Raw genomic sequence first — 13,909 nt, 5'->3', positions numbered from 1 at the left:
TCATAATTCGGATGACCTGGCTTTGACTTTAGTCAGATGTGTACAGACTTGTATTTTCATGGATTTATTTGACAAAAAGTATAGGCCTATAGGAGATACAATTAGATAAATGTTGACAATCTACATCAGCACAATGCCCAACGAGTACATATACTGTGTGGAAAGTGTTCAAGGGATCAACCAGGGATCAACCAGGGATCAACTCTTGTTGGTAGGCCTACCTGACAAGGCTGCCGGTACTTAGAATCAAGCTGACAGCAGCCAATCATATTGCGGGGGCAGGAGGGAAAGGTGCGTTTGATATTTACACCAGCAGAACGTTACACTGATACACGCCTGTCGCTTTCATTGTATAGACTCTTTGTTTTCTTAAAAAAGCACATGGCAATGTGCAAAACATTGAGCGAAATTATCCCAGGTAGACACTCAAAAACCGCCAACTTTGTTCAACTCTGAGAGGGCACATAAAGTGCGGTAAGTAGAGGCTTTCATATCAGCTAGCTAAGAGCTAACGTTAGCCACAGAGTTGTTGGTTTGCCAAGTAACTTGTAGCATAAACAGACTTTGGGAAACACATTTTTTTATTATAATTATTAATGTATTTCATCATTTCTCCCTGTTTTTGTGTTAGTAATATATTTATATACTCCTCCAAACTTCATTATGCTGCACACAATGTGTCACCACCTGTTTGAAGTCTTTGTGCGAAGTTAAGTTAGCCGGCTGCAAGTGGTACAGTAACTTAATTTTAAAGACTGCAGTCGCTAAAAGCCACTGGTTCTTTCTGATTTAAGGAAATGTTTTCGTTATTAATATATTTTAATATAACGACAACCTAAAACAAAACAAACATGCAAACTCGTAAAAACAGCTGTCAGCAAATCCTGTGGTTTTACTTTTACATGTAAAGTGTTAATAAATGCAGAAGACTAGTTGCCTAGCAACAAGGTGTGAATGTGCAGAGCCCTGCATCTGCATCCCCATGTCAAACAGCTCTGAAAGCTCATGCAGAAACCCTAGACTCAGAAAGTTGGACAGCTTACAGGAAAAGGCATATTCCTCCCTATCTGTTCGGGTTTGTGGTAAAGAGGGCCCTGAAAAAGAGGAACAACATGTATGAGATCATTGTTCTCTGTGAACAGAAGTCGCTTCTGCTATGTTTTGTTGTTGTGTAGTTACACTTCAACATCTTTACATGTGGTAATCTCAAGGCTTAAGTACTGTATTCACTTATTAAATGTGCCCTGTAAAGTTGGCTTGTAAACAGCATGTTAACATTCACTGTTACTCACCTTGATGAGTGCATTTACTTCCTCTCCTCATATAGGATGTGCAAAGCTAAACATTTGAAATACTGTATTTACATCTGCCTTTGCTGTCAAAGCTTTGCTAGTGGTCATGAACTCCATAGGGTTCCTCTTTACCTTTTTCAAGTGCAGTATTGGATTGTTTTTTTGTAGTTTACATCCAAAAGTCAAGTTTTATAAGTTAGTTATATTGTTGTAATAAAACCAAATATTACAAATAGTCATCCATCCAAGAACCAGTAGTGAACAAGTGAAACTATTAACACTACATTGTAACAGGCAATATTTTAGTATTTGCTTCGCTACATGTATGTGTCAGCGATAGTTACTTTATAGATATATATTTGACATTTACATATGATCCTTTTATTAGCATTGGATTTGTTGTACTGTAGATACAATTACCCAACAATATAGAAAATAGTATGATTTAAGGTCTGCTTTTAAATCCCCCGAGTTCTTCTCCCACCACTACCTGTGAGGTTTCAGGTAACCACAGTGTAGATCAAAATCTGCTGCTTATTGTTTTTGTCGATCTGCAGACAGATGAGTTTGTTGCCAACCTTAGGTCGACTGACGGGAAACTAAAATAGGGCATGCTCTTATCATGTGGTATGCCACCCCACCAAAATAACAAGCCTAAGTTGACTAACATTTAACTTCCCTCTCTGCGTCGAGTGCCAATAGTAGCCTTCTCCTGCAGGCTGAGTGTTCATCCAAACGCACGCACATCTCTGACTCACTCAAGTTTTTTGTCCTAATTGTCTGTTTTGGATATTTGTACATGTCTTTCCCCACATGTTGTATGAACACCCTCTGTTGTATGTCTGATCATTAGTCTGTGTTGTTCTGGCCTCCTGTAGCTGTGGTGGCTCCTCTGCTGCAGCTGCAAAGCCGTTACTGAGTTTCTAAATATGTCATCTTTACATTTGTCTTTCACTTCCACACCTCAGGGGCCACGGTATGGCAAATGTGTTTTCGATTGAGCACAGACCCTACAAAAATGTATTTAAAAAAATGACTCACTTACTTCACTTCTACTTTCTGAAGTTAAACTAACTTCTGTGGCAGTAGAAATGTTTTAATACAGTGACACTGCAGCAAGAGGTGACTTTGATGTGTATCTGCTTTAAACATCTGCCCCTTATTCCTAATTGTTTTGACATTTATTTTGATCAACCTGAACATTTGAGTATAAATGAGACTGGAGGTTGATTATTTGATCAGGATTCACAGAAGGGAAGACTTTCTTTTTTGCCTTTTTGTATTTGTTTATATCTGTAGTAGTATTCAAGATTGAGTTGTGAGTGTGAGTCGGTTCAGTTTGAGAGCTTGTAGCATGCATGCTGAAAGAAGCCTGCAACAAACCCTTTGCCCTCCGTGTAAACCAGAGGACCAAAAACAGGGTTCTGCCTCTTCAGTTTCTGCGTCGCCACGTGACTTCCTCTCCACTTCTTGCACCCCGTTCGGCTGCAGCGGAGTCGCAGCTCTACCTTTTTTTTTTTTATCTGACAACTTTTGTCATTGACAGCACGGTGACAGGAACTCTCACTCTGTGTATCGCTCCCTCAGCTTTACGTCCATAGAAATCTCCTCCTGAAGAAGAACAAGAAGATGTTGAGGCGAAGGACTTCCAATGCCTCGGAAAAGGAGCAGGTGCAGAAGAAAAAGGTGAGTTTCCATTTTTTTGTTTGTCTTGGAACGTTTAGAGTGAACATCCTCATATTTGAGCTTTTAAAAAAACAAACGTAAATATTATAGACTGCCATTTTGAAGAGGTGTTAATCACATATTTCAAAACACTTGCATTTCAACATCTAGCACAGCTGTCTTTGTGTGCACATCGTCTCAACACAGGATGTCTGCAAACCTTTGTGGTGAAGCTGAACAAAGACACACACACACACACACACACACACACACACACACACAACATAAAGCTCAATCTTTATATTTTAAAATGTTTTAATTGTCTAAATACTGTGGCCCCAGTTGTTCTTTTGTAAAGTAAGGTTCCTCTATTCTGGCGGGGTGAATCATTGCTGCAGATGTAGTTTGAGTCATGTTGGGCTTTGTGGTTTCTGGTGTGTTCAGAGCGAGCCTCCTACGCTCAACACCTTGCAGTGCCCCTACTTTCCATCAACATCTACACTCCTGTGGTCCAACTCACGCCTCGTTACAACACATCTCTGTCTTTGTTCTCGGTAACTGTGTCTTCACACTCTTCTCCCTGGCCCTAATCCAGGCTGCAGAGCATCATTGAGCCACTGATCTACTCTCAGCCGTAATAGATCTGAAAGCTTTGTGGCTTTTCGGGCAGGAGAACTGCGGCAGGAAAAAGAGACATTTACCAGAAATACTGTAAATAGCCTCATAATGATGGAGGGCATTCACAGTGGTGGTTTAATCTTCAGGTTAGACGCAGACAGACTGGATGTCTGCAGCGATTGGCTGCCAGCAGTTGCTCAAGCTTTGCCCTTTGTTTCCTGTGGTTTCAACTAAGAATTGAGAAGGATGAGCTGCGATAAAATCAAGCACAGAGACGAGTGATGGCATGGAAAATTAGACAAAGAGTTTCCACTAGAACTAAAGGAGTCTGAAGATTGCAAAATTGTTAAAAAGAGTAAAAAAAAAAGTTGGCTATTTTGGTGAAAAATAAGTCTTAATTTGAATCATTCAAGCTGATTTTTCCACAAGTGACTCATCCTTTAAGTTATTGTTCAAGTATAAAAGCCTACAATTCCTTAATTATTAAGACGTTTTGAAAAAGAAATGTTGGGAGAAAATGATCAATGTTGAGATGTCAGTAAAGTGTGAGGGAAAATGTGTCACTATTTTCTGACTAAATTATTTCTCTTTTCATCAAAAAATAATAGTTGGCAGATTACCAAAATTGAAGAATTAACAGAAAGTGTATTCGTGTAAAACCACTTGCCTTTACATAATAGCATTGAGTTTTTGTTTTAAAACCATTTTGCTTTGTGTCTTGCTGAGCTACAGTGCAGCATGACCCAGATTCATGGCTTTATCTTTAATAACTCTGGGAGAAACATGGGCCGTTGTTGCTTCTGAGAAACCCCAACCCACCCCCCAGATTCATTCTGTTCACACATTTGCAGAGATAAGAACATGTGTGCACAATGTGAGATCAGCATTATCAGTGTTACATTACATTAAAAACAACCATGACAACCCTTTTTTTGGAAATGCCTTTTTGATTACACCTTTTGCTTTATGGTAAACATTTTATTGAGGGCCCTTTGCTCTAAGCTCTTTGTATCACGAGTTAAAAATAAATGCAATTCTCTGTCTGTTTCCAGCTCTCTCTGCAGAGGTCCAGCAGCTTCAAGGATTTTATAAAGCACAAACCCGCCTCTCCTGTGGTGTCAGAGAGGGAGTTGGCCTTAGAGGAGAATGTAAGTTATACCAAACATCAGACACACTGTACTGTTTGTACGGTTTGGAAAAGTAGAAGTAGATATCTTTGAACTCTTTGTGTTTTAAGTTCCTAAAAGACAGATCCTTTATCACATTGTTCCTCATCAGGCCTGCTGGGACCATTATACCCAAAACCAAAATGAGGAGAGACTGAAAGGACGAGCAGAAGTTGTTATCAGTCGCTGTTACAGAAGTTTGAACTTCCTCACATGTGTGGGAATGTGTTTTTTTTTAATTCACAGAACTTAAATAACTTTACAGTAGTGTTCTGAGAACCCTGAGTGGAAGTTGGAGGATAATTAAGCATAGAAGTGTAGAAGAAGAGAGGAAGTAAAAAGACGAAGCATTGCACACAGCGCAGCAGCATGACAGCAGACAGGATGTCCGTGAGTTTCTCAAGCAGAGAGCCTGTGTGTCAGACAGACACGGCAAGCAAGCAGCTAACCAGGTGGTTTTACCCCAACACAGGCTTTTTATTCAAATGTTATTACATCCCTCTGTCTCTGTGGCAGCTGTGTGTTTGTCAGTGTAGGTATTAAGTAGTAAATGAAGTTGTTATTCGAATAGTTGTGATTGATACATGTATTTAAGTCTCTAAAATTGAGTCTCTCCACAAGTAATCATGCAAAAGCACCTCTTCAAATCTTGTGTAAACAGAGATGTACTTGATAAAGGTCATTCAGTACCAAAAAGCATTTAAGAAATAACTAATTGGCTAAAGGATCTTAGTCGACTAATCTACCAGGGAGGCCTAGTATTTGGAAAGCTTAACTCTCCTCACTTTTCACTGATGCTTACCTCAGCCACAACGTAGTCTCTATATGCATTACATTAATGCACACAATGTTCATACTGCTTACTGCACATATTCTTGTTTCATAGTTTATATACTATAATTCATTACATTCTATTTCCATGTAAATTACTGCTTTATTTTATTGCTATTTAACTATATTTTATTACGGTGTCCTTAAAGATTTTTGTTTTATATTAGATTTCTTGTTTTATATTTTATGTCTGCATCATGACATCAAGTCAAATTCCTCGTATGTGTGAACTTACCTGGCAATAAACCTGTTTCTGATTCTGAAGAAAATCTAAACACAATTTAGTTTTGTGAGAGAAAGTCATGACCACAGCCCACAATCGATGTCAAGGTTAAGTTTGTCTCGAGAATCCGAGTGCATAGTACTGTATTAAATATACATAAAGGCCTCTGTTACAGTTCACTATTATGGACTTTTCTATCTTAAAATAAATCACTCGCTGCCGGTTCGAGGAAGCCACAGAAGGACGCTCAATGTTAAAAAGGGCTCTGTGTCATGCTCAAATGCTGGTAAGTGACCAAAGTGGTATTTATATGGAAGTTTTGCTTAAGTCACACTGCACAGGAAGTTGCGAATATGCTTCAGCGTTAGAGGCTAATATTTTTCGCCTTTTTATTTGATAGAAGTGAACATAAGGTGGATAGTAATTTCAGGGATTTGTGACAGAGCCTTAATGCAGCTATATTTCTGAGCGAATCAATTATCTTTTAATCTAACCGACCATCTGCGTTCTTTTCCTTGGCAAAATGGAGGGGACTCGACCTCTGTGTCCTCTTAGTCAATGGTCCTCACACGATGCATTTACTGTGACTGTCCCAAAATGAAAATACCTCAAACATAATTAGTTCTCATTTCTGAGTCCATAGTGTTTGTCTATAGGCAGAGTTATGTCTGGTATCGCTCTCAGAAACTTAGCAGAAATAGTGTGTGTGTGTGTGTGTGTGTGTGTGTGTGTGTGTGTGTGTGTGTGTGTGTGTGTGTGTGTGTGTGTGTGTGTGTGTGTGTGTGTGTGTGTGTGTGTGTGTGTGTGTGTGTGTGTGTGTGTGTGTGTGTGTGTGTGTGTGTGTGTGTGTGTGTGTGTGTGTGTGTGTGTGTGTGTCTTTGTGGGTATCTGCAGTCTGTGTGAATGCAAACCCCATTACCACAAAATCTCAATGTTTTCTAGTTTGTAAGAAGTGAATTTGTGACGGTGACACCACTGTGAGGATTAACATTATTAATGTCATATTTCTGGCTTTTTTTTTTAAAACCTCAATTGACCTGATTCTAATATAGTCGTGCCACATCTAATTTCCAAACAGCTGATTGATGTTCTCACTCTTCTCAGGGGGAAGAGTGCGCCACAGTCGAGGAAGCAGTGAAGAGTGGCAGCAAACTGGGAAAGAAATGGCGAAAAGTCATCTCACGCACCATGACCCGCAAAACATCCAAGATGGTGCAGAAGGCTCTGGCTGAGGAGGGGGTGAGATCCTGTTTACTGTTACACTTCAGCTAAAGTTACATGATCACTGTATCTAACAGTATCGTTATCATTTCAAACTTTGAAATCGTATCTTTAATATATAAAACCTCACATCTTTTCGTTCAGCTGTTGTTACAAAAAGATTGGAACTGTCTCCATCTAGTGGACAAATGTATGTACTGTGGTTTACAAAAGAAGCCGAATGAGTGCTTTTGTAGTCGTTGAAAGTACATTTATCCAAGTGTTGTATTAAAGTTTATACAAGTGCCTTGAATTTTAACGACACTTAACATTTCCACTCCTCTACAATATAGAGGTAATGATTGTAATCGTTGTACTCCAATTCATTTATCTGACGGCCTTATTTTTTTTCACACAAGAAATATGATGGCTATATGACGCACTGTTATTGACCAACAAATAAAAATTGGCTCCACCTGGAGAGATTAAAACAGTTACATTTATGACATTTTAAGCATTGTTTGTATTTTGACTATGGTTTTACTACATTTCTCAGTTTCAGTTGTAACAATAATTCCTAAGGAAAACGTTATCATTATGGGACCTTTTTAGTTTAAGTTCAACATGATTAACTCTGAACTGAAAGACAATGGTGTCTCTGCAGGATGAGAGTGGAGAGGAGCTGTCTCCGGTCTCCTCTGATTGGCTGCCTGATCTGCTGGCAGGACAGAGGACGTCTGTGTGCTCCACCGGGTCGGAGGACGCCACGCCGGCCCACTTCAGCCGCCAGCTGTCAGGCAGTGAGTGCACATCTGTATCTGATATCCAGAGGGTTCTCACTGTGAGGGAGAGTAGAAGATGTTTCCACAATGAGCCTGAGAATCATCACATTTTAAAGTTTTCTTCAGTATCAATTAAATAAAGTAGTAGTGTTTGTTGTGTCCTTAGTTACGTTGCAATAAAAAAAAATCCCACTCTAAACGAACAAAAGAAACTGAATGACATAAAAATAGATTGGATGGGAGAGAAATTAGAAAATTAAGAGTAAGAAGGAATATGCTCTTACAATATATATTCATGTATTGCACATTAATGGAAAACTTCTGCTTACATACAAGTGAAGTCTACAATTATACTCTTAACTTTTCCTTTGTCTACATCCCCTTATGGGAAATGTAGTTCCAAAAGCCTCGATCATCATGACCACTGAACAGAAGTAAAAAAAATAATAAGCGGGAGAAAAGCCCTTCATAGGCAGAATTGTATTGGCTCAATAAGAGTTCAGTGTCAGGCTATTCATGGCAATTTGAAAATCGGGGGAAAGCTCCTCACCTGAAGTATCTGAATGCTGAGTCTCTTCCTCTGTGTCCTCAGGCAGCGACAGACAGAGCCTGGACAGCGGGTACTGCCAGAGGGACAGCATGCGGCTGGAGGAGAGCTCGTACTCCGGACCCTTCTGTGGCCGCGCTCTGGTGCACACGGACTTCACCCCCAGCCCCTACGACGTGGAGTCGCTCAAACTGCAGGTGAGTCTCAGGGGGGGCCTTCCTCTCCCCCCTCTCAAGATTCAAAGGTTTAATTGTCATATGCACAAAGCTATAGTGTAGAAACGGCAATGCAATTCTTCTGACAACATATATAATAAAATACAATATAGAAAGTAGTGCAAAAAGTCATACATGTCAATAGAATATAGGATATGTACAGAAGAACAGAATATGAAATTAAATAATTTAAATTAAGACCAAATTAAATACGGTTTATTGCGGTGATAACTATTTATATAAATAAGTATATTGCAAGATGACAAACAGGAATGTTTATCGGGCAGATAAACCGAGCAGACGGGTTGTTTCTCTGATATTTTCTAAGTGTTTTGAACCCCACATTACTGACTGTCTGTTTCACAAGATAAGACCATTTTAGTAGGGATTGTGTTTTCAGAGACTCTTTGATCCAGACAATCTCTATATCTCCTTTGGTAAAGTCCAAAGGTAAAAGAAAATTCAAAAGTGATCGACGCAAACATTTTGAAAGTTCACAACAAGGAAACTATTCTGCTTCAATCCATATTTATTAGCCTTTAGAAACAACTGTTGGCTTGATGCACACAAACGGAGACAGGCTCAATAACAGGGCGGAAATAAGAGGTCTAATGGCACCATCAAATGCATTTATACAACCACAATAACAAATAAATAGTTTTTTGCCTAGGCTGATGAAGTCATAAAATATGAGAGATATTTGAAAGCCTTAATAGAAGCTTTGAACGAAAAAAAGTCATTCAATAAAACCCTCATATTTTTAAAGACTTAACAAACAACTAGACAGATGATGCTCTCAAGCTTTTCTTTTGTCCATCCTTTTTTTCTTGTGTCCTTCATCCTGCTGTTCTCATCATGACTCATGGTGCTGATGCGTCATCTCTCTTATAGAAAGGCGACATCATCCACATCATCGAGAAGCCTCCTGTGGGGACGTGGACCGGGAAGCTCAACACCAAAATTGGGTCTTTCAAGTTCATCTACGTCAACCTGCTGCCCGACGAGAGCCCCCCCGCCCGCAGGAGACGCTGCAACAGCAAGAACCGGCTTTCCAAATCCAAACCCAAATCCCTGGAGGAGGTTCTGGACAACATCGGCCTCACGGTGAGAGTCTCACTGCGACACCACTGCAGGAAGAACATGAATAAATATCTGTCTAAACGCTGCTGTTGGTGTTTCAGGAGCTGAGCTCTCTGCTGTCCATGCACGGCTTCCAGAGCCTCGAGGACTTTGCAGGGCTGAAGCAGTCTCACCTGAACGAGCTGAACATCACGGACCCGGACGCTCGCTCCAAGATCCTGAGCGCCTCTGAGCTGCTGAGAGACTGTAAGGGCAAACACTGTAATCTGCAAAAATATTTAAAAATACACCTCTGATCGAGAAGCTGAGAGAAATATCCCACTAATGATCATTTCAGAGTCCACTCGGATATCACAGAAAATTGTGTCTTTGGGGGATTCTTGATGCTTCCTTCACCTTTTTCTCCCTCCGCTGCATAATGAGCTTCATTTGATGTCTCCGTTGCACAGCGTCACACTCAGTTTAATTAATGCTCAGTCGCTTGTCCCATCATACTGTGTGTGTGCTCCAGCAGATCCATCACTAATGATCTGAACACCGGTTTACAGCTATTTGTTGAAAAGACTTTAAGGATTAGCTTTACAATTAGCTGCAGTGAGTTCATTAGTAAAGCACATTACAGCAACAATTCAAATTGCTTTACATAAACATCAACGTAAACAAATACATAAGGAACGCATTATGACAGGAGATTTCAATGCTTTTAAAATGAGTAATTAAAGCTTCCAGAGAACAGGAAATTAAATCAAAATAAGAAAATATCATACAATACCATAAGACAAGTCTATCACCAAAAAAATTTACAATCTATTGTTAGAAAATAATGATAGTTTGATCGGTAAGCCAAAAACACTGAAACCTGTTTAGCTGGTTGTAGCCACTACCAGATGTCAAGAAGTAGGAAAACATGGCATCATAAAAATGGGCATTGAATACACTCCTCTTATTAGGAAAATCCCACAAAGATGTTAATTAATGTACATATATGGAATAACAACCATACAAGAAAAGACTTGAATTCGACGTAAAAGAAAAAAACATCCCACATACTGTAACGCTAATTAAGCGGTCTGTGGCTTTGTGTTTATTCTCAGCTCATTCAACAAGAATCTAAAGTTCCTCTCTGAAGCTGAATAAGATGGAAGAGCTCAGACTCCAGTAGATTGTATTTCAGTATTTAAATGTGATTGTTTGCCCTGTGTAGCTGACGACGAGTCCGAGCCTGAGGAGGAAGAGGAGGAGGCCAAGGAGCCGAGGGACTCTGGCTGCTTCGAGAGCTCCGAGAACCTGGAGAACGTACGAGAGGAGCCGAAGACTGATGAGGAGCAGGAGGAGCGAGCTTCAGAGGGGCAGAGAGGTGAGGAGGAAGAGGAGCAGCTGGAGGAAGAGGAGCAGCTGGAGGAAGAAGGGCAGCTGGACGCTCTGCAGGAGCAGCTGCAGGAGCTGACGGTTGATGAGAAATCTTGAGGAGTGACGGAGAAATACTTTGTAAATCTGATTCTCTGGACTTTGTGGAGCGAGGTGTGATGACGTTAAAAATGTCCCTTCATACAGAGAGGACTGCTGAGGAACACAGTGTAAGGTTCAAATACTGCAGGAAATGAGGGTCGCCGTTTAGTGGAAGAAGCCGCACAGCTTCTATTCGTACGCTGTATAATGAACATGCTTCCTCCTGAGGGTAATGTCTCATTGTCATGTACAAATTAAGCCTTTTCAGGTTGTGTTTGTCTTCATTTTTACAATGTCATTCTTTATTTTAGTGGTGGATGCTCATACACACATGAATGTGAAATATATTCAGCTGTTTTTACATGTAACTTGAGTTTTATTGTAACTTGCAGTAGTTTGCTTTTAAATGTGTATCGAGGTTCTTTCACTGATTTATGTTGCATTACAAGGAGGTTGTGAACAGTTGCTGTAAATACTTTTGAATAAAACTGTACTGAGAAGTCGTTGTTGAGTAGCGAGCACAAACTCAGTTTTCAGAGCTCTCGACTACATAAAACAGATGTCTTTAAAAAAGATGTGTACTTAAAAGTCATTAAATTATATTATCCAATATTATCCATAGACTATATAGTGTTTCATGGAAGAATATCTTTAAAAAAGCATGTCTTAAAAAATGAAGTATGTCCTGTTTAGAAAAATATCAAAAATGAATAGTTTTGCATGCCCTAAAATAATTAAATAAAAACAATCATAGCTTATCTAATATTTTAAAGGGGACCTATCATGCAAAATGCACTTTTATACATATCTGTCTAAATGTGTCCCCGGTGTGTCGGGGAACTCACACAGCGTAAAAATAAAACCCTCTTTTCCTCCGTACCCAAATCTCTAAAAACGGGGCTACAACGGAGCTGATCCAGATTTGTGTCCGATATGACGTAATATCGGAAATGTAGGCTTTACACCCACAGCCCTGTCAGAAACATTGCTATCAGAAACAATGCCCGACTGTTTTGGACGTAATATGGTCGGTGTTTACATTAGCATTGCTGACACTCAGAGCTAACCTGTGCTGGAGAGCATGTGTGTGAAGAAGCAGGAAGTAAAAAGGAACTCACCTTGTGGTATAACCGGCAAGAGAGAAAGCCTTTGAGCTCCATACTGTTTCAGAAATAATCTTTGATAATCCATGATATGGCATTTCATCACAGCAGTATCTTCCGGTAGAATCTCCCGCATGAGCTCAGCCCCATCCATTTTATTTTGTTGCAATTTTTCTTTTTTAAAAAGCTTTATACCCAAATGCAGCACTTTTGAAACAGGAATTGAAATAGAGGGATATGAGTCATGGCTAGAATGGGTGATCTGTTTGGTATTTTGAGCAAAACACTTCATAGACATGTTTTTTATATATTTTTATATATCTGAGACCTATGCTATTGCCTAAAAATAGCATGATAGGTGACTTTTAAATTAGAATACATTGTCATTAAAGAAATCTTAGTAATGTGGGTTATACAAAATATAATTTACACATTTAAAAAAACTCAAAGCATGTCTTTAAAACTCAGTAAAGAGAAAGTTATTGTACTGTATGTCATACAAACTTGTTTTGAGAAAGATAGTTTAAAATCCTAGAATTGTATGTCCAATACGTTTTAAGTAATGTCATACTATGTCATGAAAAGTCTTAAATCTTAGTACAGTAATACACAACAATAGAAAACATGTTTGAACAAAGTTGGCATACTCTACGTTTAGTCTTCTGATACAGAACTTTAACATCTATCTGCTTAATGAAATGTGGGGGGAAATAAAGTACATCCATACTATTTAATTTATTACCTGGTAGTTTGGAAGACATTACAGTTAAACAAAGGACCTGTATTATCGGATGATCTGTAAAACATTGTCACCCTTACATTAGTTGTTGGTTTACTAAGAGTAATAGAGAACGCAACGATCACAAACATGCTGCAGACTTTGTGGAAGTGAAGACACTGAAACCATCCTATTTAGAGATGTAAAAACAATCCTCTGCTGTTTGCTCTGATGTGTGAACCTCTGCATGTTACTCCTTACACAGCAACAATATCATGGCAGTACATATGAGTGTTGTGTGCCAGGAAGACAGAGGTAACATCTGATATATGGAAAGAGCAGCAGAGTAAACATTGTATTTTTACAAAAGTGATTCATTCATTCATAAAAGCTCACTTGTTTTCAAATGATTGTATACTGTAGTGGGCATAGGAATAATAAGTAGTCTGACCTTTACTGAAGTAAAAATACTAATACTACATTTCAAAATACTTCCGACCGCCTATTGAAAACATGGAAATAACACTAACACAGAAAAACAAACCGCATTTTCAACTTCATTTTCAAAGTTAATGCACATTCTTTTCGACGGGATTCTTCTTTCACAGAGAGATTAATGGTTTGATAAATAACCAATAATAATAATAATAATAATAATAATACTTCTGTAATTAAAGGTGTTCCCTTTCCTATAATGTGTAATAAAGGTTTTTGTAAATGGTCTGCAAAGGCTAAAATATGTAACACTCGCTAGTGCTCCAACACATTGTAGGCTAAGGGGCGGGACATCTCTAAGGGGTTGACCAATCACAACGGAGCTGGCCAGCTAACCAATCAGAGCAGACTGGGCTCTGGTTTCAGACAGAGGGTGAGAAGAGGTGCTGCAGCACAGGCAGTATGAGAAAAATAAAGAGCTTTTTGAACATTAAAGTATGGAGACATGACAGTATGTACACTAAATACAAATATGAAAGTGAAAATGAGCATGATAGGGCCCCTTTAACTAGTTCATTAGCTTGT

At 39.2% G+C, this 13,909-nt stretch overlaps 1 protein-coding gene across 2 annotated transcripts; it reads left to right on the top strand.

Moving 5' to 3' along the window:
- Positions 1-289: 289 nt before the first annotated feature.
- On the top strand, positions 290-11,568 carry sash3 (SAM and SH3 domain containing 3). Of its 2 annotated transcripts, none has more exons than XM_079672510.1 (9): positions 290-474; positions 2,880-2,978; positions 4,628-4,723; positions 6,900-7,034; positions 7,660-7,795; positions 8,370-8,521; positions 9,431-9,643; positions 9,721-9,865; positions 10,824-11,568. In XM_079672510.1, exons 2-9 carry the CDS (start codon positions 2,922-2,924, stop codon positions 11,084-11,086), a joined length of 1,197 nt encoding a protein of 398 aa, XP_079528636.1. In that variant the 5' UTR covers positions 290-474; positions 2,880-2,921; the 3' UTR covers positions 11,087-11,568. The 2 variants fall into 2 exon arrangements, with proteins under 2 accessions (XP_079528636.1, XP_079528635.1); XM_079672509.1 differs by having other exon boundaries at positions 2,839-2,978.
- The last annotated feature ends 2,341 nt before the right edge of the window (positions 11,569-13,909 follow it).

Source organism: Notothenia rossii (assembly GCF_949606895.1).
Source record: "Notothenia rossii genome assembly, chromosome: 3".
NCBI lineage: Eukaryota > Metazoa > Chordata > Actinopteri > Perciformes > Nototheniidae > Notothenia > Notothenia rossii.
This window is presented reverse-complemented; position numbering and strand designations above follow the sequence as displayed.

Coding starts and splice junctions, on each gene's coding strand:
- sash3 (XM_079672510.1), top strand. CDS start 2,922: ATGTTGAGGCGAAGGACTTCCAATGCCTCGGAAAAGGAGCAGGTGCAG. Junction 2,979..4,627: donor AGCAGGTGCAGAAGAAAAAG/GTGAGTTTCCAT, acceptor GTCTGTTTCCAG/CTCTCTCTGCAGAGGTCCAG. Junction 9,644..9,720: donor TGGACAACATCGGCCTCACG/GTGAGAGTCTCA, acceptor TTGGTGTTTCAG/GAGCTGAGCTCTCTGCTGTC.